The 24,372-nt window shown below is 47.1% G+C and overlaps 1 protein-coding gene across 2 annotated transcripts in view; it reads right to left on the bottom strand.

Annotated features, from left to right (window-relative positions):
- Nucleotides 1-1,650: 1,650 nt before the first annotated feature.
- frmd4ba (FERM domain containing 4Ba) overlaps nt 1,651-24,372 on the bottom strand; it is a 30,774-nt gene continuing 8,052 nt past the window's right edge. The window contains exons 1-23 of one of the 2 annotated variants that reach the window (XM_086117538.1): nt 22,291-22,608; nt 20,573-20,638; nt 20,305-20,399; nt 20,102-20,194; nt 19,839-19,923; nt 19,006-19,062; nt 18,696-18,718; nt 15,380-15,463; nt 15,072-15,137; nt 14,633-14,690; nt 13,222-13,308; nt 9,412-9,488; nt 8,709-8,847; nt 7,097-7,238; nt 6,880-7,013; nt 6,560-6,676; nt 6,224-6,452; nt 6,043-6,099; nt 5,832-5,967; nt 5,273-5,437; nt 4,403-5,169; nt 4,177-4,303; nt 1,651-2,680 (exon numbers count right to left, since the gene is read on the bottom strand). In XM_086117538.1, coding sequence (XP_085973664.1) covers nt 2,569-2,680; nt 4,177-4,303; nt 4,403-5,169; nt 5,273-5,437; nt 5,832-5,967; nt 6,043-6,099; nt 6,224-6,452; nt 6,560-6,676; nt 6,880-7,013; nt 7,097-7,238; nt 8,709-8,847; nt 9,412-9,488; nt 13,222-13,308; nt 14,633-14,690; nt 15,072-15,137; nt 15,380-15,463; nt 18,696-18,718; nt 19,006-19,062; nt 19,839-19,923; nt 20,102-20,194; nt 20,305-20,399; nt 20,573-20,638; nt 22,291-22,428 — 3,054 coding nt within the window. In that variant the 5' untranslated portion in view covers nt 22,429-22,608 and the 3' untranslated portion in view covers nt 1,651-2,568. Of the gene's footprint in view, nt 2,681-4,176; nt 4,304-4,402; nt 5,170-5,272; nt 5,438-5,831; nt 5,968-6,042; nt 6,100-6,223; nt 6,453-6,559; nt 6,677-6,879; nt 7,014-7,096; nt 7,239-8,708; nt 8,848-9,411; nt 9,489-13,221; nt 13,309-14,632; nt 14,691-15,071; nt 15,138-15,379; nt 15,464-18,695; nt 18,719-19,005; nt 19,063-19,838; nt 19,924-20,101; nt 20,195-20,304; nt 20,400-20,572; nt 20,639-22,290; nt 22,609-24,372 lie in introns of those variants that run through there. The other variant, XM_086117539.1, reaches the window with a different exon arrangement.

Raw genomic sequence — 24,372 nt, 5'->3', positions numbered from 1 at the left:
CAAACAAACCGTCAACAGATGCTCCAGACCCTCAACGGGGTACGCCGTAAAGGAAATGGACGCGTGTTGAGTCCCAGTTTGAACCAGTTGAAATCATCCTCGGACATATTTCGCTTGTACCACCTGGAGATTAAGAATAGATGCGGGGAAGCACACAAGAAGGCCTTGTTTATGTCGCGGAGTATCGGCTGGAACAGCCCGGCAGCGCCTGCCTGCAGCTGGTATGAATTGGCGGACGCTCGGAGACAGCTGGACGTCAAACACGACCCCGGTCACTGCTTAGGGTTGAAGCCAGGTTGCTCCACCAAGAAGCAGGGATGGCAATGGCTAGTGATGAAAAAAGCGGAAAGGGGCGTGGCTTGGACGGGGCGACCAATCACAACAAGTAAGACATCATAAACGTCCAATCGCAGGGCTGTTTACAATCGGAAGATGGAAAGACTGATCGGGAGAGCTCATGAAAACTCGACGATAAGGTACCTCTGACCCCCCCTAAAATTTTCTCCACGGATTTAGACGATTCACAAAAATGATCAATTTAAGAAACAAAAAGGCGGATTTCCACGTTTCCGCGGAAAATTGCCATCCCCGAAGAAGCGTGACACTCGGGGGCACGACGAGTAAGTCAAAGCTGCTGAACTGCGTCGACCAATTCACACTTGTTGCCACACAAAACGTGATTGGGAGTGAAATAGGGCCAAAGGTTAACATGAGAACGGGGAGGGGGGGGGGGGGGCGGCAGCCCCCGCCCTCTATGCGTGTGCATAGCAAATTGCTGCATAGACTCGGGAGGCTTTGGTTCAATAAGCATTCACTGTTTACCACCTCTCTCAGGAGCAACACACCTGATTCAAATAATCAGGATGGTTCTCATGCTGCTTCAGAGCTGTCTGATGAGCTGATCATCAGAATCAGTTGTGTTGCAGCCGAGACAGCTGGAAAACAGACATGACGGTGGCCCTCCAGGCCTGGAGCTGGACATGCCTGATGTAGTATAGAACAGTCAATCAGTACACGCTGATCTTTTTCCTTGTGGACAGCTTTCAAGTACCAGAGCTAGAGCCAATTTTGGTGGTGGTAAAAGAAAAAAAAAACTGGCGCTAACCTGGGCACTGGCCCGGAACTAGCACCAGGACAAGAGCGGTGTGGAAAAGGGCCATTTGAGGACAGGAGGAGACGTGGGTCATGGCCAAATGGGTGTGGTGAGGTTTAAAGACCGGTTTGGTGGGTTCAGGGCTGAAGAGCACAAGAAACCAGCATGGCAAGACAGCAGTGTGAAAAGGAGAAAAATAAATAAAACAAAACCCAAAACACAGCTTTTGGACTGCAACAGAAAAGGAAACTCTTTTGTACATTGTAATGGGTTGCTCATTCACTATGGCGGGATTGCAATCATTGAAGCATTAACCTCGGGGTTTGTCAGAGACTAATTTCCTTTCTTCACAGGTTCTCAGGGTTAAACAAATATAAAGTGGTTCAAGCAGCTCCTTTTGCGTGCGGCACCACTAATTGTACAGATTGCAAGACTATTTCATTAACTGAACAGACATTCACTGAGCTAATTTAATGGCTTTACATTTAATCCTGCGTTCCTCCTCCCTTCCGCGAGATTGGTTTTTCAGGTCCCATTGTGTCCTGTCAACCAAATAATGAATTCTGATTTGTTTTATTCAAACAAGTGAAATGATACAAAATCCTAAGAACCAGCTTAACAAAAGCTTTTGCTATATATTACATGCTTTTTTTCCAAAATTCACAAGATGCTCTACAAACAACCAGTGTATTAACAGTAAAAAAAAAAAAAAAAAAAAAAAAAAAAGACGGAGCACCGGTCCATGAGTTCCAGCATGGATGTGGTAAAAGAGCCTTTCTTTTTTTTTCTCGATTTTTTGTGAGTTTCTTTTCTTGAAAGTCCAATATTTGTGTAGTAGCGTGGCAAATCTTTGTTAAGATTCTCGGGAGTAATACTGGTGTTAGACAAAAACACAAATATGTGACTTGGTTGTGCTTTGCGGTAAAGTAAGATCGTATACTTCACAAAGGTCACACAGAGTGAATAGAAATGAACATGGAAAGTAGCGTTGGTGCTTAAAAGTATTCGGAAATAAAAGTACATTGACGTCGTGGCTGCAAAGTGTTCCAGGAAAGCCATCTTTGTTCGGTTCACTCCTAACACGCTCCTTCATTATTATTTTTTTTTGATCGGGTTCTATCAGTCCTTGTCTGGTCCTTCATGGTTATCTTCACACGTGTCGGCAAGGGGCAGGAGAAGATGCGCTCAAAGTTGTTCGCTGCGGCTCAGTGCGGCCTTCCGCGACACAACGCCGCTAAGTTTCAATCTCTGCGGAGCAAAACTGCATACTTAAAAGTCTGCGGTCTGCGGCAGCTCCGAGTACAGTTACAGTGCTCGAGCGAGCGAGAACAAAGTCTGCTTGGCTTGTGTGTGTGTGTGTGTGTGTGTGTAAATTCCTTCATTCTTTGGCTCGCCTTGCTCAGAAAAACAGGTAAGTGCAGTCGAAGGCACAGGGACAGCTTTGTCATGCAAAAAAGGATTGGAATGACAGGCAGCTAAACTATCGTTCCTGCTTTGGAGTCTTCGTGCCAGTGTATCCCATCTTGTGGGTCCATGCTTGTTGGCGTTTGGTTGCGCATCTCCATCTGGTTGACGTCCGTGTGGGATCTGAAATCAAGAGCAAATAGAACAACACCATCAGTGCGCAGCAGCTCTTGGTGTGACCGAGGAGCCTCGTTCACACGAGCGCAGCAGACGACGACGTTTCTTGTTATCTCATTGTCACCCTCAAATGCCCCCCCCCCCCCCCGCAAACGTTATTTCTCTCGGAAGTTGGTCCAAATGCATCTGACCCCCCCCCCCCCCCCCCCCCCCCCCCCCCCCCAAGAAGTCAAATGTATGCTACATGTGTGAAAGGGTCCATCCACATTTGACTCTCCCTTCCTTGTCGCGGCATCAAGCGATCAGTGCCGGACTGTGCTAGAGCCACTCGTAGTCAAATATTTCCATGAAGCGGAACAGTAAATAGCGCACACACACACACATACAGCAATGGAATCCAACAATGCTCAGGGGCCGCATTTCCCCTCTGCCACTTGAGTGCTCCCTCACCACAAAAACGCACTCAGAATGACTGAATGAGAATTCGGCAAGGAATAAAAGAATGCTCCCAAGAGCTTTCTGCCAATCAGGTCACCTGACCCCGATCAACTAGTTCACATTATTGTCTCTCATCTTTTTTTTTTAATCACTTCTATTATTGGAAAAAGGGGTTCAATTTTTCTGGTCTGTAGTTCGGGTACACCTCTGTCGAGGCCTCGCGGGGGCCTGCCACTTCGCCATTGAAGCTTTGGGAGAAATGCGCATGTGTGGACAAAAAGGGCGAATGGCAGCACGTGAGCAGGGGCCCTCAGCAAAAAAACAAAAACAAAACCAAAGCGCACTGCAGAGGAATGCGACCGCCGGATGCTGGATGCGCTGGATGCCAATACGTCAATTGCGGGAGAAGTGGGGCGTGCGCGACACAGCCATGCGATCACCGCGTCGGGCATGACACCGAGCAGTCAGTCAAACATCTCGGGTGCAAGGTTGCACTTCCAAACACTGGCAACAAGCTGACGATAGCAGCGAAGGCACCGGCTGCGGCCGTGGCTTGTCTACTTACTACGAGCTACCCTTCAGCAAGGGGCGCCGTACCGGGCCTGTGCCCCGTAGAGGCCCGAACCTCCTCGCTGCTGGACGTCCTGCCAGCCAGGGGAGGAGGAAGAGGAGGGAAGGCAGGACGGGGGGGGGGGGGGGGGGAAATGAAGAGGAAGAGCCTGCGGGAGAAAAGACGCGGCGTATACGTCCCCGGCGGGCCGTTATGGCTGTGCCAAGAAATAGTAAAGTGCCGTCAGGGGCCGCACATCTATGTGAAAGCCAGCCCAGGGGACTCGCATGGGCAGACGCATTTTTAAGAGCTGTGGAGAACACTCTTTTGTAATTGTGCAGTTGAAAAAAACAAAAAAAAAAACAAAACAATTGCTACGCTGCACATACAGTACGTTATTGCACATTATTGTTCCTGTATGGGCCCACGAGGAGAACACCAAACCTCGTATTGAAAATGCTGCATCAGGGAGTGGCTCATGGGATGATGACGGCATACGTTTTTTGCTTCTTACCTGCCCTGGGTGGAGCGGGCAAAAGGGGCGGTGCTGTAGCTGTACGTCTGCGGCATCTGCTTGGGCAGGTCACAACCCACTCGACCGAGACCACTGATAGGCCCGTGCCAATTTCCGTTGGAGGAACCTGAGAACATCGGCGAGTGTCACCGGTTAACACTGCGCTCGCTACCCGGATGTCAACGGAGGATTTAGCTGATCGCCACGGCCCGGGGACCCGTCTGACCTGATGAGTAGGAGTGGTTCCGGTCGTTGTTATTGTGGCTGAAGGCTGCGGGCGTGATTCGGTAGCTGAGACTCTGCTGGGAGCCTTGGTCGTAGTCGCAGCTGTACGCGGGTTGCTTGTAGGCCGTGTTGCGATGGTACCAGCCCATCAGGTGCTCGGCCACGACGGCCTTCTGAAAGTTCCTGGAGATCTGGGCTTGGCCGCGGGGAGCCGGGCGGTTCCTGGGTGGCCGAAGCGTGGCGTACGGGTTCTGGGACCTGCCGTCGAGCTCATCGTTGCCGTAGCGACCGTGCGCATCATAGGCACGATAGGCTGCGTGGGCGGGACGCAATGGCGGATTGACGCTGTAGTGTCCCTCCGTCTCATTGTCGTACACGCAGACGCCATTCGAGTAAGGCTCTGGCTCCATATGGCTAGGATAGCCCGTGATGTAGAAGGCAGTGGTGGTGGGCCGGGTGCGGGGCCGGTAGGCGTGGCAGTGGGCTTCCGGCTGAGCCAAGTTGGGCATGCTGCCCGTGTTGGCGTATACGTCTTTCCTGTGGCGGCCGCGCACTCGACGTCGCTGGTTGTGGTTCCCGGGGACCGCGTACTCCACGCTGGACTGGCTGGTGTAGGACGAGCCGTCGTCGAGTACCTCGGTGCTGTTGCTGCGCCGGGATGGGGACAAGTTGAACGCGGGCAAACGCGCTTCGGGCTCCAGTAGAACCTTGGACTGGGACTCCAGACTCCCGCTGCGTTGGCGAAAAAGCTGCGGCGCCTCCTCTGATCTGGACGGGGCGAACGCAGAAATCAAATCCGATCATCGTGCATCCGTCTTTTACCAGACGGGTTCATATCAAGGAATGCAAACTCCCCCCCCCCCCGACATACTTGAGCTGGCTACTGCTGTAAGCGTTGCGTGTGAGCAGCGGAGTCGGGGGCATACTGCGGGCATCACGAGGCTGTCTGGAAACCGATTTGTGTGGACTGCCGTGGCTGAACAAGGCATCGTGGTGACTGTGGCGGAGCGCTTCCTGGATCGGACTGCAATTTAACCTGCGACACGGGTAAGGATTACGTTTCTCTTCTTTTCAGCCCGGCCAACCCAAGAAAAGAGCGCAGACAGCATTCAGGTCATCTTACATTGTTGACTGCTTCGAATGAGTTCACATCCGAACGCGTTGCGGCAACTAGAAGCCGACTGTGACGCAATACCGCTTTCATGATTCGCCCCCTACCCCCGTATGGTTATTGTCGGTTACGTCCTCATGGGCATCGACATGTTCTTTTCATTCTACTTTTAAAACTGGTGTATTTGGACTAATATAGGGGGGGATTTTTCAAAGGGGGGCGGGGTTTGTGGCAATTGGCAGGCTTCGCAGGTCTGGACGAGCTCCGCGCACGCACAAAAGCAGCAGAAGTCCGAACATCAATATTGTGTGGGACGTACCTGCCGTCTACCTGCTGGTCGTTCGCCGAAGCTCGTCTCTCATTGGCGCAGCGGATGCCCAGTGTCTCCGCATGGCGGGGCCTCGGGGAGTATTGAAGTGAACTCGAGCGCCGCCTCTGGGAGGTCAGCTCGTCATCTGGGAGGTCAAAGAGGCTCGCTTGAAGCCGATGCACGCTCCAGAAATTGGCATCTGATCAACAATGGGTCATACCTTCATCCAGTGTGAAGCTGTCGGACAGAGAGCTGAGCTCTGACGGATTGACGTCGTCTAAAAATGACAAGGAGGAAAAACGGTTTTCCCAAACGCCGAAAAGGATCCGTGCCGACGGCCGCTTTTAAGCAAAAGAAGCCTCCAACGCTTGCCCGTCCCACGTTTGCGCGGCACCTGCTACCTGCCAAGATCAGCGAGGCCCTTTGGGTGGGTTTCTTTCCCGCCCCGATCCTGTAGGCGTTGATCTCCCCTTCAATCTCCTCCAGTTTTCTCATCGCATCCAGACAGTTGTTTTTCCTCTTTTTCTTCACCGTCTTGCTGAGATCCATCTCCTTGGTTAACTTGATGGCCGCTTCCACGATCTTCTGCTGCAAAGCAAATCTGCTTTCCAGATTCCTCAAATGAGGATCCTGAGGGTAAAAGCGAAACGGAGACAATTGGAAATGAGCAAAGTCAACAATGCATCCTTAAAAAAAAAAAAAAAAAAAAAAAGAGAGAAACGGCCTTTTGGTCGCACCTCATGATCTGGGAAAAGGTCGTTCAGCTTGAACTCTGTGCCAACACGTCTTCGGACGTGAGGGGTCTTTTCTCCGGTAACCAAGGGATACTCTTTCGGTAATCTGCCTGTCAGTTCCTGCAAACGAGAACAAACAAGTCGCCTTCCAAATGGGGTGCATCACGTCGGCGGTCTGCGCCTTTTCTGAAAACTGCCGCCGACTGATTCCCGCTAAGGACTAGCGGTTTGCTATGCAGCGGCGCTTGGAACACACCAGCTCCAACGATTGACCTTTCTGAATGAATGACGTTCATCGCGAGTGGAAGACTTGACAGACTAACCGCTTCCCGCATGCAGATCTTCTTCAGTTCCTCCAGTTTCTGTTTCAGGGCGTCGTGAAGTTTTTTCTCCTTTGTTCTTAACTCGGTAATCTTCTCTTTCTTCTGCTCGTCGGCAACGTCGGAGTCGGCAGAACCTGTCGCAACATGCAGAGGTGGCTCTCACAATTCATTCAAGTGGGTGAGCGGCCGAGATGAAAGCTGCGGGGGGGGGGGCTACCGGCCGAGATGAGGCTTCCGCTGCTCGCCATGATGAGCTGGTGTTTGCCTTCGGGACCTGGAAATGTACTCGTCCGTTGGGCGCTGATCTCTGTGAGGTCCATGGCGATGTCTCCTGAACTCCTGGCCGTGGTCATATTTGACTACGGGGAGAAAACGGGGAGATCCCGCGTCAATCAGGTTCTTCGGCAATCTAGTCCTGTTCGAACACATGCGCCTTCTGCCTTTTTCAAACGCAATCCAGAGTTCCTACACGGTCGGGTCGAAATGTCATAATGACGTCCCCTTTTTCCAGAATCTTAATTGAAAAAAATGAAATCGTATCATTTGGGCTCTGAATTCTTTCCTCAATTCCTCAGCTGCAACCGATTCATGAAAGGGCGTCGCGACAACTGCCATGTCATCAATCAAGGAATGAGATCACACCTCAAGTTCATGACGAAATCACTCGCGGTGGGTTTAAACCAGCTAAGTTCCGCCCTCAGAGTACTTCATGTTGACTTTATCAGAAATCAGGTTGCGATGTTTGCTCGCCGTTAACCAACCGCAAAAGGTTGATGCGCATTTATTTGGAACAATGTCATGATTTTTTTTTTTCTCCTCACAACTCCTGGAGAGCAAGACAATGTACACCAATGTCATTTTCTGACGACTTGACCGTGTCCGAGGTGCATCGCGTACTTTACAAACTCTAAATTCACGTGGGCAACATTGTGGAAGCCTATCCATTAAAGAAAATACTACAACTACAAAAAAAAATAATAATAATGTCAACATTGTAATGCCAATGAACCAATGAGAATCAGACATTGCTTTTGGATTGTGGTTCAACTGAATTACGGGTATTAAAAAAAAAAAAAAAAAGAGGAGTCATGAAACAGGCCTGAACAAAAACTAAGACATACCCCAAGAAAAGATTGAAAAGGTGTGTCGTCTAATGAGCTTCACGGGAGTCGTCAAACTTGTGATCAGCCAATCGGCTTAATTCGAAGGAGACAAGTCGTCACCGGACTGTTTGGTAAACACACAAAAATCAGTCCAGGATGAATCGAAGGGACAGTGCTGTCTCGAGCGATTCCAAAGAACATTAAGGGCAAGCGCATTAAGGCTCAAGGCTGCTTGAATGCAGCTGGCGCAAGATGTCTTGAATCTGTGCACTGTCTCCTGACATCTCAAGACAATCAAGGTATTCTCGTCTCAATTGCGGGCCGGCGGTCTTGCGAGCGGGGAAATAACCGGCGACGCCCGAGGATGGACGGCTAAGAGCAAAGCGTTCGGAGCATTCGCAAGTCACCTTGTATGAGCCTTCTTCGAAAACCCGACTCAACATCTGTGGAATGAGCTCAAACGTGCCCGTCTGGGATGAGCACCCTTCACACCTGAGCCGAGGGGAACCCGTTTTTGCTTAAGGGTACCGTCAGTTTTGTCCAGGCCCCGGGCGCCACCAATTTTGTCCACGTGCGTACAGTAGATATCACAAAATACACATACACAAGATGTACAAATAGTTCTTGACTGTCGTGCTGGCGTTTGGCTCGCGCGACGCCCGACGCGCGTAAAAGAAGAAGACGTCGAACTGATTGGGGCAGGGAGCAAGAGAGGCGCGTACTCACTCGACTTTGCTTTCTGTCCAGGTAGAACCGGTGCTGACTGATGGCCATCACCCAGATGGTTTTAATTAGAGAATGGCTGGCATACCAGGAGTGAATGACGAGGCCGCTCTGCCCAAAGGTCCGCTTGCTCACTGTTCCGCTGTTGAGAGTGAAAACGGTTTTCCTTGTCATGCCAAAACACCAACTGCGATTCCCCCAACAAGTTTTGCGAATCCTCGCAGGATATCGAACAAGTCAGCGGCGACCGTTGCAAATTACCCTCAATGAGCTGCAGGCGGCACAAAACGAACCGGGAGGGTGTCCTAGGTTTTAAAAAGGCGCTCCGGTCGAGGGAGGCGATGCATCCGAGATGAAATCAAGCGCCCCCGCTCGCAGCAGGCAAGCGCTTGTTTTTTTTTTTTTTTTTTTAAAGGCAGCTTTGCATCATTCGCTAGGTGCCCTAAAACGGAGCGCTGTCGGCAGACGGCTTTCACAGTGTGCTAAATGTAGACTAACAACATCCATGGCGAGAGTGGCAGCCATTAAAATTTTTTTTTAAAAAAAAATCATACAATACAATACATCCTGATTTATATAGATAGCGCTTTCACAACAGCTGTAACAACTCGCCAAAGTGGGAAATTAAATAACTTTTTTTTTTTTTTTAAAGGACACCACAGCAAAGAGACGAGATCAAAAGATCTTTTCGGATTGCTTAACTGACCTGTGGGGGTGGATGACTTCCACAGCAAATTTCTTCTCTCGGAAATACAGATTCTCCAACTGCTTCCACGGGAACAACTGCAAAGAAATTTGTCAATGGTGAAAATTGACTCCACAGGCGATCAAAAGTCTCCAGAATTGGATGTGTTGGATTAAAAAAATATATATATATTTCTCAAGAATTCAACCACAGGTGATTCTCGGGTGGCGTATCCATTTCTGTCGTAAATCCAAAGGCATCTTATCTGAGATTGGACTCGTAAAGCCAAAAGAAAGAGGCGACAGTTGAGAAAAGTGTCTCACAGCTCGTGCGCTCATATCATCGCAGCTGTGAAAGTCTCGGCAGGATACGCAGGTGGGCGAGAGCAGTGCGGCAGCCACATTGCCTGCACGACTGGCCGCTGCGTGCCATTTCGCATCCTATCTTTGCTTTTAATAATCCCTCGGCAAGAAATTCAGCTGACGCTACGCTTGTGTATTTTGAATGCACAGCACGCAAAGAGCAAAAGTCAACTGCTCAACGCTGTAGGAAGCATTGATGAGATTTTTGGGGTCCGCAAGAGCGAGTGTGTCTCAGGTGGGGGGGGGGGGGGGGGGGAAATCCCCTCTACCATTTCAAGCTTTCTAAACTCTTTCAAACATATTTCAAAGTCTGAAAGCAAGGTTTGGGAGGAGTAAACGAATAAACAGGTGGCCGTGAGCCAGGCTTACCGTGAAAGCTTCTTTTTTGGACGTCGCCCTGCTATATTCCTGCGTATTGAATCCGACTCCCACAGGGGCTTGCCTGAGCTTCTTGAACAATGCCCGTTCTTGTCTGTTCTCCGGGAACCAGATAGGTGTTGCAAGAGTTTCAGCTCGGCCCCACCCCCATTCCTCTGACATCACAGACACCTCACCCTGGGCTTCGCACCGCTCTTTGAGCTGCTCCCCCCACCCCCATCCCCGCCTACGCAGCAGAGCTCTTCCCTTTTAGTCAGACCAGACAAACAGGTTGTATTCACATAAATAAGAAGAGCCCATTTTGGGAAAACCTCAACTCCATAGAGACACAACACGACGCGCGTGCGCAGACGGAGACGCCCGTACTGGTGTCGCCCTTCAATCCAATTGTCCAGCTGGGATCTCGGCAGTCTGCGGCCGTCAAGACTTTTTTCCACATGCATCGAGCAATGAGGAGAATGTGATGATGAGACCGGTGAAACTGGACTCGCAAGGACGAGTCATCACCGTCGATGAGTCACGGATCTATGAGTGTCGGAGAGAGTCCGACATCGCCAAAGTTGAAGGAAGACGTGTCAGCCGACAACGTCCGGGGTTATGTTGATCGCATTTTTCGTTATGAGGGCCACCGTTCAATGAGAGTCCTTTGCCGGGAGAGGCCAGATGATCACCCGGCCCGTCCGCAAACAGATCCTCTGCCGTTCTCTCCTTTCTTCAACATGTTTGCTCACAACGCCCCGAAGCGTTCGACAATTGCTGGCCAAGAAGAAAATGGCTGTGCTGGAGCAACTCCCCGACTGATTCGACCCCGGTTACGTGTTACTGCACGTCCCATCCTAGATGCGCGAGTGAAAACGACGAGCCTGACGATGCAAGTCATCGATTAGAGACTAGAGAGAGATGCACAAAGCACAAAGTCAGGAAAACAACCGGCATGGCGGCTCATAACGTCGAGGCTGCCTGCATTAAAACACACGAGGGGACAGTTCACATATGCGCAAGTGCATGTACAGTGTAAAAAAAAAAAAAAAAAAAAAACGCTTCACAGACTGCTTCTGAGGCCACTGCCAAAATATGTTTGGGATGTGACACACCTCAATCTGTGCAAAAGGCAACCAGCATGAGACTACGAGTCATTTTCTTGCAGATCCTTTTCGCTCCTACAAAAGTTTGAGACAGCTTCTACAGCTGGTACAAAAACAAAACAAAACAAAACAAAGAAACTGCTGATTTCTTTCATGACAATGTGTGCTTGACCTGCAGGTGTGAATGATAACGAGTTAGCGTTGACATCAACACTGTTGCCATAGCGCCCATGACAGACAGAGATGCCTGTGGTTTCAGTCGCGATCCGCGTGCACACAAGCACTAACGCCGACAATCCAAGCAGCCGGGACAACGAGTAACCAAAAACGAGGCCCACACCCTCAACGCCATACCAAAACATAAAAATAAAAAGTCCACCCTTTGTAAATTGCGTTATCCTCCGATTCGTTTGCTGCCAACACGGCATTCCCATACGATATAGTGAGCGACGCCGTGAAAATATAAGCCTGTCCTGTAAAAACGTGATGAGTAAATTGAGCTTTTCCGTTTCTATTTTGGGGACTTCCTTTCAACGGAACATGATTCAGAAATCTCGCATCGGTCATGAGTTCTCACCCAAAATTAGACATTCTGAGCAAATGTTGCTGCTTGACTTTTACGGAACATGATTCAGAAAGTAATTCAGAAATCTTAAGCCTCATTCATGCATTAGTTGAACCCAAAATAAGACACTTTCGTCGAAAACGTTCCAGGTCAGAGTAAAGACGGGAAACTCTGAAGAAGCGCGATACCAATTCACAAAAATGTATTCTCCAAAGTAAAAAGCAAGAAGCGGCAGAGTTGCAATGAGTAGGAAGGCCATCTCATATTTCTCCCGTAAACTGCACTTGGATGAAGCACCATACAGTTTTAAAGGCGAGAGCGTATTCGCCAACAACAGGAAACGACCGCGAGTGGATGTTCTCAAACCCTTTGCACGCACTAACACAGCCGGCTGAGCGCCGCAGCGAGCCCCGGAGGCTCGCCGCTTCCCTTGGAAACACAACTCACGCGCCGGTGACAGACGGCTCACTGATGTTTTGGGAACCGGCGGAACGCGCGGCGTCAACGGCTTTCAACTTTACAGTGGCTAGAAAAGGACAACGCATCCAGGTTATCGTGGCCGGGGTATGAGATGGGACAAAGCCAACCCAAATCGTTTCATTTGATTTTACCTTTCAGTTTTTCACTTCCGTGACAAGCACGACACTTCCAAATGCATCGCTCACACTTCATTTAGCCTTTGCGGTGCTTTACCAAATTTTCCACGGTGAAACCAAAAAAAAAAAAAAAAAAAAAAAAAAAAAAAAAAGGCGATATATTTGATAGAATCTTTGAAAATCAGGCCTGTCGTCTTCACATACCCCTTTTCCACCAAAACAAATTTGGTGCTCGTTCGGGGCCAGGGCCGGCCGGTGCTGTGCTTAATTGGCGCTGAACAAGTGCTTATGAAAAACGTGTTTGCTTCTCCACTGGCATTGAGCAGAGTAGAAGCTACGTCATGACTTCATCGTAAAGCGTCCAAAAGCTTGGATATACCATGGTCCACAGAAATACGTTAAGCTTGGCTAAATCTAGTAAAAACCCACCTTCCATAGGGACAGGATTGTACATCTAAACAAACAAAAAAACTGGCATTGGCATTGTACAGCCCCCGCCCCCCCGGCTCCACAACACACAACCTTTTCCTTATTTACTTAACCTTGACTCTGTAGCACCGAACCAGATAAAAGTCTTTCCCACCAACTCTCTGCTTTCTTTTGACTGACATGGGAATGGAGATCTTAATGATGCTTATTTACACATTGAGAGGATCGTTAACCATGTCAGGGCTAACAAAATACAACTAGCAAAGATTCGTCAGGAAGTACTGTTTCATAAAAAGACAGAACAAACCCCCCCCCCCCCCCATGAATACACCTTGCAAAGATTCGTAACGAAAATACTGATTCATAAAAAACATGAACATGCCTATTTAGCCCATGGCATTCATAAGAAGGCATACCTTTCTTGGTTTCAGCTTATCTTGTAAATCGTACTGGCCGACGCCTTTGTAGCTGACTCCGAGCCACCAGGGGATGCCCTGCTTGTCCTGTAGGAAAGCAGAACCACATAGCATCACTTGCACCATGAGGGCCAGTGCGAGATAAGCAATTGTCTCCATGAGGCTCATTACAACGGGAACACAAGACATTGATGTTTTCACCCCTACGGCGTTCGCATTTCACAGTCTCCATTTCTCGTCATTCGTTGTCCGTTTCCCCGCAAGGTAGTGAAAAGGCCTCGTTTAGGACGAACCGCGGGAATCGAACCGCTGCCGAAACGTGCGGTGCGGGAATGGTTGCTTAGCAGAGCGACTGACCGACTCGCACGTCGTTGCCCTTCCCGCCCCGGCTCACGGAGGAGGCACGGCGCGGTCCCGAGCACATGCTCTGAAAACATGTCAGGTCAACAGAAGCAAATCTCGATGACTGCGAAGGCTGAAATTGTCTCTCTCTTTAAAAAGGGAGCCTCCTAGGCGGCGGCGGCACTCTGCACTTGTTTATTTGCTGACTTTTATGGTTTCAGAGATGAAGTCGGAATGCTATAGTTCAGGGGTGGGCAAACGTTTTGGCTCGGGGGCCGCATTGACTTTTAAAATTTGACAGAAGGGCCTGGTCAGCACGAGCTATGGTACATTTAAAAAAAACTGCATTTGTTGACAGTCCATATCAAATATCAACAGAACAAAAGCATGAAAGTACGGTATTAATATACTTTTTTTAAATGACAAAAGTGTTGTTGATGACCTATTTTAGCCTGTGCATCGCTGCAGATGGGTTGTGATCAGACCAGTAGAAGTAGAGCGATACAGAGGTACTAGGTGGTCGAAAAGATTGCCCCGCCCCCCCCGTGTTCTGCAACTTCAAGTCAATACGCCACCTGGCGGTGAAATGCCTGTCATTACAAGTCCAATTGAAATGAATGCAATCATTCACATCGAACCTTAATTGTGGACCAACCTTCGGCGGGCCGGATTAAAAAGGCCAACGGGCCGGATTCGGCCCGCGGGCCGTAGTTTGCCCACCACTGCTATAGTTGGTCGTTTCATGTCTTAGAAAATCATTTTTTTCCCATATGAACGTATTTCTAATTGACATGTTTATACCGTATTACACGCTCGTGTTTTTTACATGTTCATATTGTATTATATTTTGCAGTTGGCGGACATATTGGAAATGGCTACGACGAGCCGCCGTCATGACGTACAGTTTTGTTCTGTCCCTCGAGGTGCATTGTAACGGGTGTTCGACCGGGCCTTATATGCCTTTCGGTTTCAAACTTTAACGTCATTAGCCAAACATAACTGTATGTTCACGAGAATTCAAAGTTTCCGCATGTGCAGCGGTGGGTTTTATTGAAGCCACTGACATTACCTTTACTGGGTAATAATGGACTCCATATGATGGCAACGACTCCACCAGGGTTAGATACCTTGAGAACGAGAGAGAGAGAGAGAACGAGGTTAAAAGGAAAACAAGTCACTTGCACTCCCTCACTGGCAAAGCGTGGCCCTCGTACAGGCAGCGGAGTTAAGCCGCGGTCATTGAGGAAGCGGCAGTAATTTACGGCGCGGGAGGGAGAGCCCGCTGATCAATTCAAGGGCACAAAACGTCACCATGTGAACGAGCCGGGCTCGGTCCGAGTTCCAACCACGCGAAACCCAAGGGGGGCGACGGCCTTACTGGTCGGACCGTGAGCTCCTCCTCCCGTGACACATTCCGGCCCGGTGACAACCAGCGCTCGTGTAAAACTGCCATCAAAACTCACACTCCAACTTAAAACAAGCGCATTCATGAAAAGTGGAACACTTACTTCACAATGGCCTGTCCTCTCGTCAGCCCTTTCAATTTCTTGTAATGCTCAATCACTTTGTCCTCACTAGAGTGAAATAAATCATAATTTCCAATGTGAATGTTTGACCACAAACTATGGCAAAGACATTTTTTTTTTCTGGGCAAGGAATACAAATATCGGGATCCATCCTTTAGTCTTCTTTTGTTTATTGCTGCTTGAGTACTACATGTGCACAATTCAAATGTTGGGAGATGTGATTTTTATTTGTTTTTAGGACCTTAACATGCCGTGGCTTTAGGAGATCACTAACTGCGCCGATAACTTACCAATAACTGAGAGACGGGTGTTTCCTGAGAACTTGGGTGGGCAAAACTGGCAGATGCTTTAGGTTTGATTTGGCTGTTTCAGGACTGTAAGTAGATTAAAAAAAAAAAAAGGACAAGAATGATAATGAATACATTCACAAGAAGAGCCGATCTATTCACCCGTTTCCTTTTTGGAGCTGTTCTGAAAAAGGAATCACGTTTTTCATCTTTGTACGATTTATAGCAAGGACAGGCAATTAAATAAAGCCCCGAAATTACACTTCTGGTAATGAGGGTGGTTGTGGTCTTGTTTTTGAGATGACTCCCCCAAAAAAATAAAAAATAAAAAAATCACAGCAAGCTTGTCATGACTTGAACGTGTGGAGAGAAACGCGGCAGTCATATTGGCGCTTCCGACTGGATTGTAGTTCATGCGTAGCGATTGCTAGCGACAATAGTAACTAAGGCACTTTTTCCATCTCTGTAATCTTCCGTCCAAAGGCAAGACGTTCCGAGAGTTGAGCCTCACTGATGTCTCGCCAAAGTTCATGTGCAGTATTTATATATAGCGCACGGGGTGCCTTGAAGCCACCGAGAGCACATCAAGACCTTCAGATAAACGGTACCTTGATGACCGTTTATCTGTTCAGTACAATTACCCGAGCCATTTCAAAACAGACAAGCTCTTTCCAAATATTATTGGTTAACTCCAGCCACTTGATTTACCGTACCTTCGCATGGCAATCGATCAAATGTGAAAGATTTAACAGCTCGAGTCCTGTGATCTCTGCCAAAAAAATGTCAAGAGGCCATCCGTCTTGACTGGTTATGTCATCTGTTCAGACAAGCGGCGGCGTGTCAATGTCTATGTTTCTACGCCATGTCTTAAACTGAACAAAAAAAAAAGGGGGGGGGGCTGGCTTGACTTGGCAGGCCAGTCCACTGGGCACCTAAACAAAAGCTACACAACTCAAACACCTAGCATGCTATATTGCATTGGTTGAAAGGTGATGTTGAAGCCAGGGAAGTGTCCGAAAGCAGCCCGTGGCATCTCCGTCGGCGCGCTACTTCAATAATGAAACAAAGTAATCCTATAACAAGAACCTCAATACGAAACTAAAATGATTGGGTTTTTAGCTCAAGAGCCATTTGGCCTCCAAGGGCCTTTTAGAAATGTCAAACCAAATCTTTTTTTTTTTTTCCCCCATAGGAAAGATGACATTGACGGCGTACGAGAGATAGACGCTGATCCAGTTATGTGAACTGGCTTGCGATTCAAAAACAACGGGGGGGGGGGGGGGCTTTGGCGCTCAGCGCTCCCCCGTGGCTCCCTCTCCCAGGTCGACCGGGTTTTGCTGCCACGGCACTTTGCTAGCGTGTTTGATGGCGTAGGTTTTATGAGGAGCTGGTGCCTGATGTTGTCGGGGTGATCTACTCCGCCGCCACATTGCCCCGTCAGCAATCTGGAATTCATTACTACGTCTGTTATCTCCCCGCAGCCTGCAGCGCGGGCCCAATTCCTGCCGCCCAGCCCAACGCAGCCCACCCAGCGTAGCGGACAGATCGGCTATTCGGCACGGCTGAGACGGAGGCGGAGAGTTTGTGGCAGAGATCTCCGCCCTGACGCAAATTTCCCCCTTGTTTACATACGGCCACTGAAGCCAAACAACAACAACGAAAAACAAAGTGTTAAGGCGAGGTGAAGGCCGACTCACCAATAGTTGCTTTTGCATTCCGTTTGATCTAAAAATAACAGCGCGGACCATTTTCAACCAAGTACAAAACTCATTTGAATGCAATCAACCTGATGGGGCATTCATTCAACTCTCAGCAGGGGGGGTTGGCCCGCTCTGCCACAATTCGACTGAGGCCGTCTACCATTGCACAGTGGACTTGTCTCATCCCTTTTGGAGGAGGTTTGCGGCTAATCTCGCCGCTACAGGGCTCTTTGCTGATACAGCATCGAGGAGGCCCTTTTAGACTTAAGGGATTTGCTGAGCCTCGTCATGAAAAGCAACACAAAACAAAGGGGTTCATTAACAGCGAAGAGGAATACAGTACCGACGTGCGACAGGGAGGGATGAATCTTTTTTTTTTTTTTTTTAATTCGATATCCTGCTGAGACAACTTTGGCCTCATCATGTTCTTACCTGTATTAGAGAAGCGTATCGCGGTGGTAGTTACGGTGCGCCAACAGATGTTGCAAAGATTTGATGCATAAGGATAAGAATTGTACTATTGTAAAAAAAAAAAAAAAAATCAGGACAGTGTATTGCAATGTGCAATGACCCACGCCTTATTTCTCACAGAACACGGCTATTTGTGTTACCGACAAACACAGGGGCCATTTTAGAGGCAAATCATTGGACAATACACGAGCTGCGCAGATCAGCCACACACTGCTGAGCAGTATTTAACCGTCACAGCCAGTGAATGCCTTCCACCATTGCTATGCCAGGCAAAATAAAACAGCATACCTTATCAGCAGGTCAAGCCTCTGAGGCCTACTAAGCTTATCTCCACTGGCGGACAGATTATGGAGGGAGGCAATCCCGAAACGGTCTCTCTCCCTCTCATATCCAAGCACATGTGAATACAAATCTCTACACAAAGCAAGAGTTACAATATTGTGCAATTGCAACACACACACTTCTGTATTTTGACAATACAAATCCTTTTAGATTCACGTGGATGCTCAAAGGCCAATTCTATGCCACAAAGCGAACTCAAGGGAATCATTAACTAGAGGAAGTAGCAATCTGATCCAAGTTGGTTGAACATTATCTACTGTAAAGGAGTCATTACACCATGACCAATCAAAAGTAAGACACATTTGGGTGGATACTTACTCGCCAACTATTGTGTGCTGTACTATCCAATGTAACTTTGTTGATATACTGTATGTAACTCACCCCGACACTTGAAGCCCTTCATGTATATATAAATAAACAGGGAAATAGATAATTAAATACATGCGCACCACACACACACACACACACACAAAGTATGCCACGGTGTTTCATTTACATAGTTGCTTATTTTTGTGGTACTAATTTGCAGTGGTGTAGCTCTGCATCAAATCATGCAAAGTAATACATATTTTGCAATATGTTACATAAGTGCATTATCATCTTTCGATTGTCGATACTTTTGTATTTGCTCTCCATGATGTAAGTACCTAATTGTGTACCGTGAGAGTCGATTGATGTACCAGGTTTACAAATGTACAATGTTTGTTGTTGTACAAAACGCTGCATTTGTAGAATTCTCGTACACATAGAAACTCCTCCCGCGTGCCTTTACAGAGGTATTTGACTGAAGTATAAAATGGTCTTACCATGTGTAATCACCGTTGACCTCCTAAAAAAAAACATCGAGTAAGTAACAGCATTATAACATAAACGCCTGCGCTTATTCAAGGCAGATGGTGGCTACTCCGTTTCCAAACACTATTTAGCTTGATTTTAATTGGACAAAAATGTGAGATGTTGTTTTTTACAATGTAGTGTGCAGTACCTTAAATGAATAACAACAGTGCTAGTGTTTTTGCAACATAAATTAGTGACAATTTTCAAATGTCGCTCGGGCCGCCTTGCACCCTCTTAGTTTAAACTACAGGTTCAGTAGAAGCAGCGGTTCTTCCTTACCTGTAATGCAAATGCAGCTAACTTGAAAACATGCTCGCTCTCCACTTCGATGCCCTCCTGTTTTATTGTTGAAGAAACGATGGTTAGTGGCAAACAAGTTCGTTTCTACGCGCGACCACAAAGTGCAGTTGAGCCAAACACTAGTTTTTAACGGTACCTCGGTCCTCTCGCTACCGACTGAACCACTAATCACACAGATACAATGGTGTACTTAAAACTGTCCATGTGCAGGTATTAAAGGTTGATTTGCCTACACGCCATGCAGTGGTTTTTATTGATAAAGTTAACCCATTCGGGTGCAAGTAAATTGTAGTTTGGCGGGTAGCGCGAAGACTGAAACCCCACGGCGAAGTGGTACAGTCCGAGCAGGTTCAACAGTCTCCGTCTCCCATAGCGACCAGTATGCTCCCCCACCCCAAAGGATTGCAACGTTTGACCGTTTGTTGCATTCAAGTACCCCTCGGATTTGTCGAGACTACCCCTCCCTCGTTAAATAATATTCAAAACGCGGGCGAAATTCAGCAAATTTAACAATCTGTATTCTGCGTTGTTATTCTTTTGAAAAGTTAAATCACACACATTAAACATCGTAAGTATTCCTTCACATACTTTAAAGCGTTAGTTGGCTTTAATCTTTATCAGGCGGTAAACACAGTCTTAATAATAATAATAATAATAATACATTTTATTTATAAGCGCCTTTCAAGACACCCAAGGACACTTTACAATAACAAAAAACACAAAACAATACGGGTTGAGCAGCGGCAGCCAAAACGCGCCAGCGTTCAAGATACAATAGAACATTTTGTTCACATACAACTCGTAACACTTACATTAAACACCAAAGATTTTGCATTCAGGAAGAACAGCTCCACGGTGGCGTTTTCTTTTAAAAAGGTGATCTTCTCAATGTAAAATCTGTGAAGAGATTCCTTGGCGTTATGTCAAGTGTCAAGCGAAGTTATCATTTCCACGCATCCCATTCAACTTGAGCGGTTGAAAGTTACTTGACTGCCACCTGCTGGTCGACATCCGTCTTCGCTTAGGGGTGCTGTCAACATGGCATAAAAATGGTCAATAAAAATAGCCTGCTCACCTCACAAAGAACTTGATTTCCAGTGGATCTGAAGTCTTAGAGAAGTCATGATCAAGGACTTTCCGATCAAGCTGAAGCCAGTTGTTCTGGCCACTAATGGTGATTCAGAGAATAAATATCACATCAGGCACTTTTAAGTGAATAATTAAAAACCTGGCTTGAAATAAAAAGAAAAACGTTCGTTTGATATACAATGTACTTACGCGTCATCGATGAAGCAAAGGCCAAAGTATTCCTTTTCCTTCAGGTTGAAATGGGATGCCACCAAATCTAGCAGGTCTCGCGATAAAAGCTTTGGCTTGTGAAAAAAAAAAGAAAAAGAAAAAGAAAAAATACTTGTTTACTTTGGTTATTATGTATTATCGCTGTCACCATTTAAGTTGCTTCAATGTCATGATATGATTATCAGGCGGGTTGCTAGCAATTAGGGGCTGTGGTTATTTTTACAAAACAACAAAAACAGTTCTGTACCTGGACCAGCAGCTCCAGCTTTCGACCGTCAAGTAGGTGTACCTGGCACTGACGCCCCTCAGTCATCTGAAGGAAGAAAGAAAACATGAGACAGGACAAGCTTTTGCAATTTGATGCCTTCATTGCAAAACAAGTCTACAGCACCACCCATTGCCATGAACAGTAAAAAAATGCCACGCTTCCACTTACAGCTGGGAGGGAAATAGCCGTTTGTCTTTTTCTGAGAATGAACAGTAATTCACTTCAATGTCATGTTTGCCTTTGTTGTGAATGAATAGGTAACTTGAGCCACTGGGCACCCTCACACCAGCAAAACAGGATAAGCAATGCAATATCGACAATATTCATTTCAGTGCTTCAACGATGGGGCCAAACCACAGCACGATTAATGTGTCATTTTAACAAAGAGTAACTTTTACTCATATGGTTCTGCACACTCGATTGTCATACTTCTATATACTGTGTACTTCCTCTGTATCTGCACTGGCACATGAACCATCAACATTTCACGTGCTCCTCTTTAAGAAAGAAAACCAGAGGAAGATGGCTTCTTCTCCCAAAGTTTAACGGAAGTCCCCACGTGCTGTATTGTTCAAGATGAATTGTTTCAAGATAAAATCTGTTGCAGTCAGCAAAACCGGTCTGCAATCCAAGGTAAATCCAGTTGTACCGGGAGGGAAAATACAGTTCTGAGCTCACCGTAAACCTTATCGACAGCATATCACACTTGCGTGCTCTGTTTAGGATAGACAATGCTGTAATATCGGAAATTTATAACACGAATGATGGCCAGTGTGAAACATGTTAAAACGATGAGCGATACAGTACCAGAATAAAAGCAACTCACGTCACATCTGAATTAGGAAAACACAGCGAATTGTACAAATGGGACATTAGTACTCCCTAGTGGCCGTTGATAATATTGCAACTGTGCGGGCCAGGTCACTTTTCCACACACTATTGCAATTCTGTCTGCTTTCAGTAGCTACAAGGATAAGAAATGGTCTTGTTCGGAAAAATAATCAAAGTTGATGATAACAATTAGTGTGTACATGACAACAAAAGCAAGTCTTTTTATGTGGCTTGTATTTGTGTAAAAACAAAGGAAAAAGCAACAACGTGCACCTGGTGCCTTGTGTTTTTTTTTCTTTGAACCTTGACATCAATCTCCCCAACACATTCAATGCGCCTATTTCCTCTCGATGCTTAATTTAGAAATTAGACATTGAATGATACGAACAGAGTCGATAGAAGTCAAAATGAGAAGTTACATGACATATTTAAGAGTTCCATGATCACAATTACAGTCCTTGTTTTGCTTCATCATCTTGCTGAGGTGCTGAAAAGATGCTGAGGAGCGGACCGGACCTGAACAAAAGCAACAACAACAACCGCTTGTGTCAAGGACTTCAGAATCAGTTCAGCCTCGTCGTCAGTGTGGTTCAGGATCCTCTTTTTAATTCCCTTTTCTGAGGATCACGTTACACTGACTTCACCTGAGACCACCGTGCAGCCGTGAAGAGTCTTTTTATTGGACCACTTCATGGGTTTTGCCTCAGCAAAAAAAGTTTTTTAAAAAACGACTGTAAGTCTACGGACGCTACTCACGGCACAAAGAGCCCGGTGCATTACATGGAAACTGGATGGGCAAACAATGGCAGCATGGCAGACTTGATGACACAGATGAATATCAGCCATTAGCCAAGAAGCCGCCATACCTGGGAGCCATGTGCAATCCTAAAGCGGGCCCCAAGGAGGCGTTGGCATGGCAACAGCGCACGGTCGTACCACCTCCTCAAGGTCTCGTGCGCCACGCTCCAAACGAGCTGGCTGCTCGATGCCAGCAGGTCCTCCATTCCTCGAATCGCGCGCGCAGCCTTTGACCGATTTCTACGCGTGATGCCTCACTGAAACACGCGGGAGAAACGATGTCCTGCTGTTCGCTCGACTCAAACGGGCTGTAACGTGATAAAAGCTATCATTCGGAGGCACAAACACACATTGTGTACCGTGTCGGCCCGGTTGACGTCATGTCGCTGAGAGTCATCGACTCGGAGAGCAGTCCGTATCAGGCGCCACAGAAACAAAGTTCAAGTCGATTACGAAATGGGAATATTCAAGAAGAAGGAAAAAAAAAAACCCTAGAACTTTGGAAAAGTTGTTTCCAAATACCAAAGACTTTTGCACAAGATCTTGAATTAGAAGAGTGACTCCCTTTCTCATATTGTGTTGTTTAGGCGGGACGTTTTAATGTTTAATGCCACAAAAAAAGTGAACCGTCGGCTTGGAGTTTGTCTCGGATGTGGGAGCAATTTCCTGAGGCGTTCAGACATCGCCGCCCAGAACATTCTGCAGGCGCGTTCAAAATAAGCGGCTGAGTTTGGAGCAGCGAGGGTGCGAGAAGTGACACCGCACATTTGAAAGCCGAATGGTTAACGGGTCGGCACGTGAACATCTGCGAACAACAACATAAAAAAGATACCACGTTGTCTATTTTGCGTGACCAGATTTCCAAAAGCGCAAGTGTTTACAGAACAAACGCAAGTGTCTGCAACCCGGATCACCGTGACCTTACTCGACACCCATTTGTATATTTCAAGTTTTCTTTGGCCCAATGACTGCAAATGCGTGATCAACTATTATCTTTTGTGGTCAGTTTCCAGTTGTGTGTTTTGCTGCCACATTATTCAAAAGACAAGAGACAAAGCAGCGCAAATGATGACCCGCCATGCTGCTAAGTGACTCAGGATATGCAGTTTGTTTTAGCACGCTCTGCGTGTGCAAATCGCCTCCCAACGTACGTTGTGAAAATATCATTTAGGCACGTTCAAGCATTAAATTGGCTGCACTGAGCATACGGTAAGTCATCTTAGAATTTTAAAGGGGACAACGAGAAAAAAATAAATAAGACAAGCAATTTAGAAGAAAAAAAATGGCCGTCTTCGTGAGAAAGGTACATTCAGAGATCAGGAGTGCTGAAACCAAATACAATCATCACAATCTTGTAAGTCATGGGAAATGGCTCCCGGATAGAAAAGACGTGCTGAACCAAATGCTTTGACTTAACACACAGAAATAAGAAACAAAATGTTTCACCAGGTGCTTGTGCTTCAACACAGGGTCGCCCGTCATTAACTCATTCAGTACCAGCCAATTCTAGACCAAGTCTGAAAAGACGTTTAAAAACGTCTTTGGGAGTGAATGAGTTAAGGGATCTTTTTATCATAGATTTTTTTTTTATTGCGTGATTGTTCCATTTAATAGTTGATGAATCACACGGATGTGCACTACATCAATGTGTGTATGTGCGTGTGCGTGTGTATAAACTTACATAGACGTTGGAAATGCGGTTCCAAGCCTTATTATTTGTGCATGCACACGTCTTTTGTTTTCAAATAAAACGTTGGCACCTCAGTCGTTACACAGTTGCTAACAAAAACCCAGTGCGCCGACCCCCCCCCCCCTCCCCCATCTCTAGCCTGGCACTCCCGACGGCAAATGCGATGACTTAATGCCAATTGATGTCACTCTTGGAAGCAGTCCTCGATGCCACTCATGTGCTGCACTACAAGAAGCAGACGATTAAAAGGCCCGTTGTTTTCGAGCTCTTGCTTTCATTGTGCGCAGAATCACCAGTACCAATCGCTGGGGCGGAGCAGTGGCAGGACTGCAATGCCCTGTGAGGAACACCTGCAGCGGAATGTAGCTCCCCACTTCAGTTTGAGAAAGAAAAGGGCCACCGCATGAATTGGTGAATACGGAGGTCAAAATGGGTGTTTTCTATTTACTTTGCATGTGGG

Source organism: Hippocampus guttulatus, chromosome 8, assembly GCF_054856545.1.
Source record: "Hippocampus guttulatus isolate MCC_2025c chromosome 8, RoL_Hgut_1.0, whole genome shotgun sequence".
In the NCBI taxonomy this organism is placed as follows: domain Eukaryota; kingdom Metazoa; phylum Chordata; class Actinopteri; order Syngnathiformes; family Syngnathidae; genus Hippocampus; species Hippocampus guttulatus.
The sequence above is the reverse complement of the archived record's forward strand: the minus strand, read 5'-3'. Positions and strand labels throughout refer to the sequence as shown.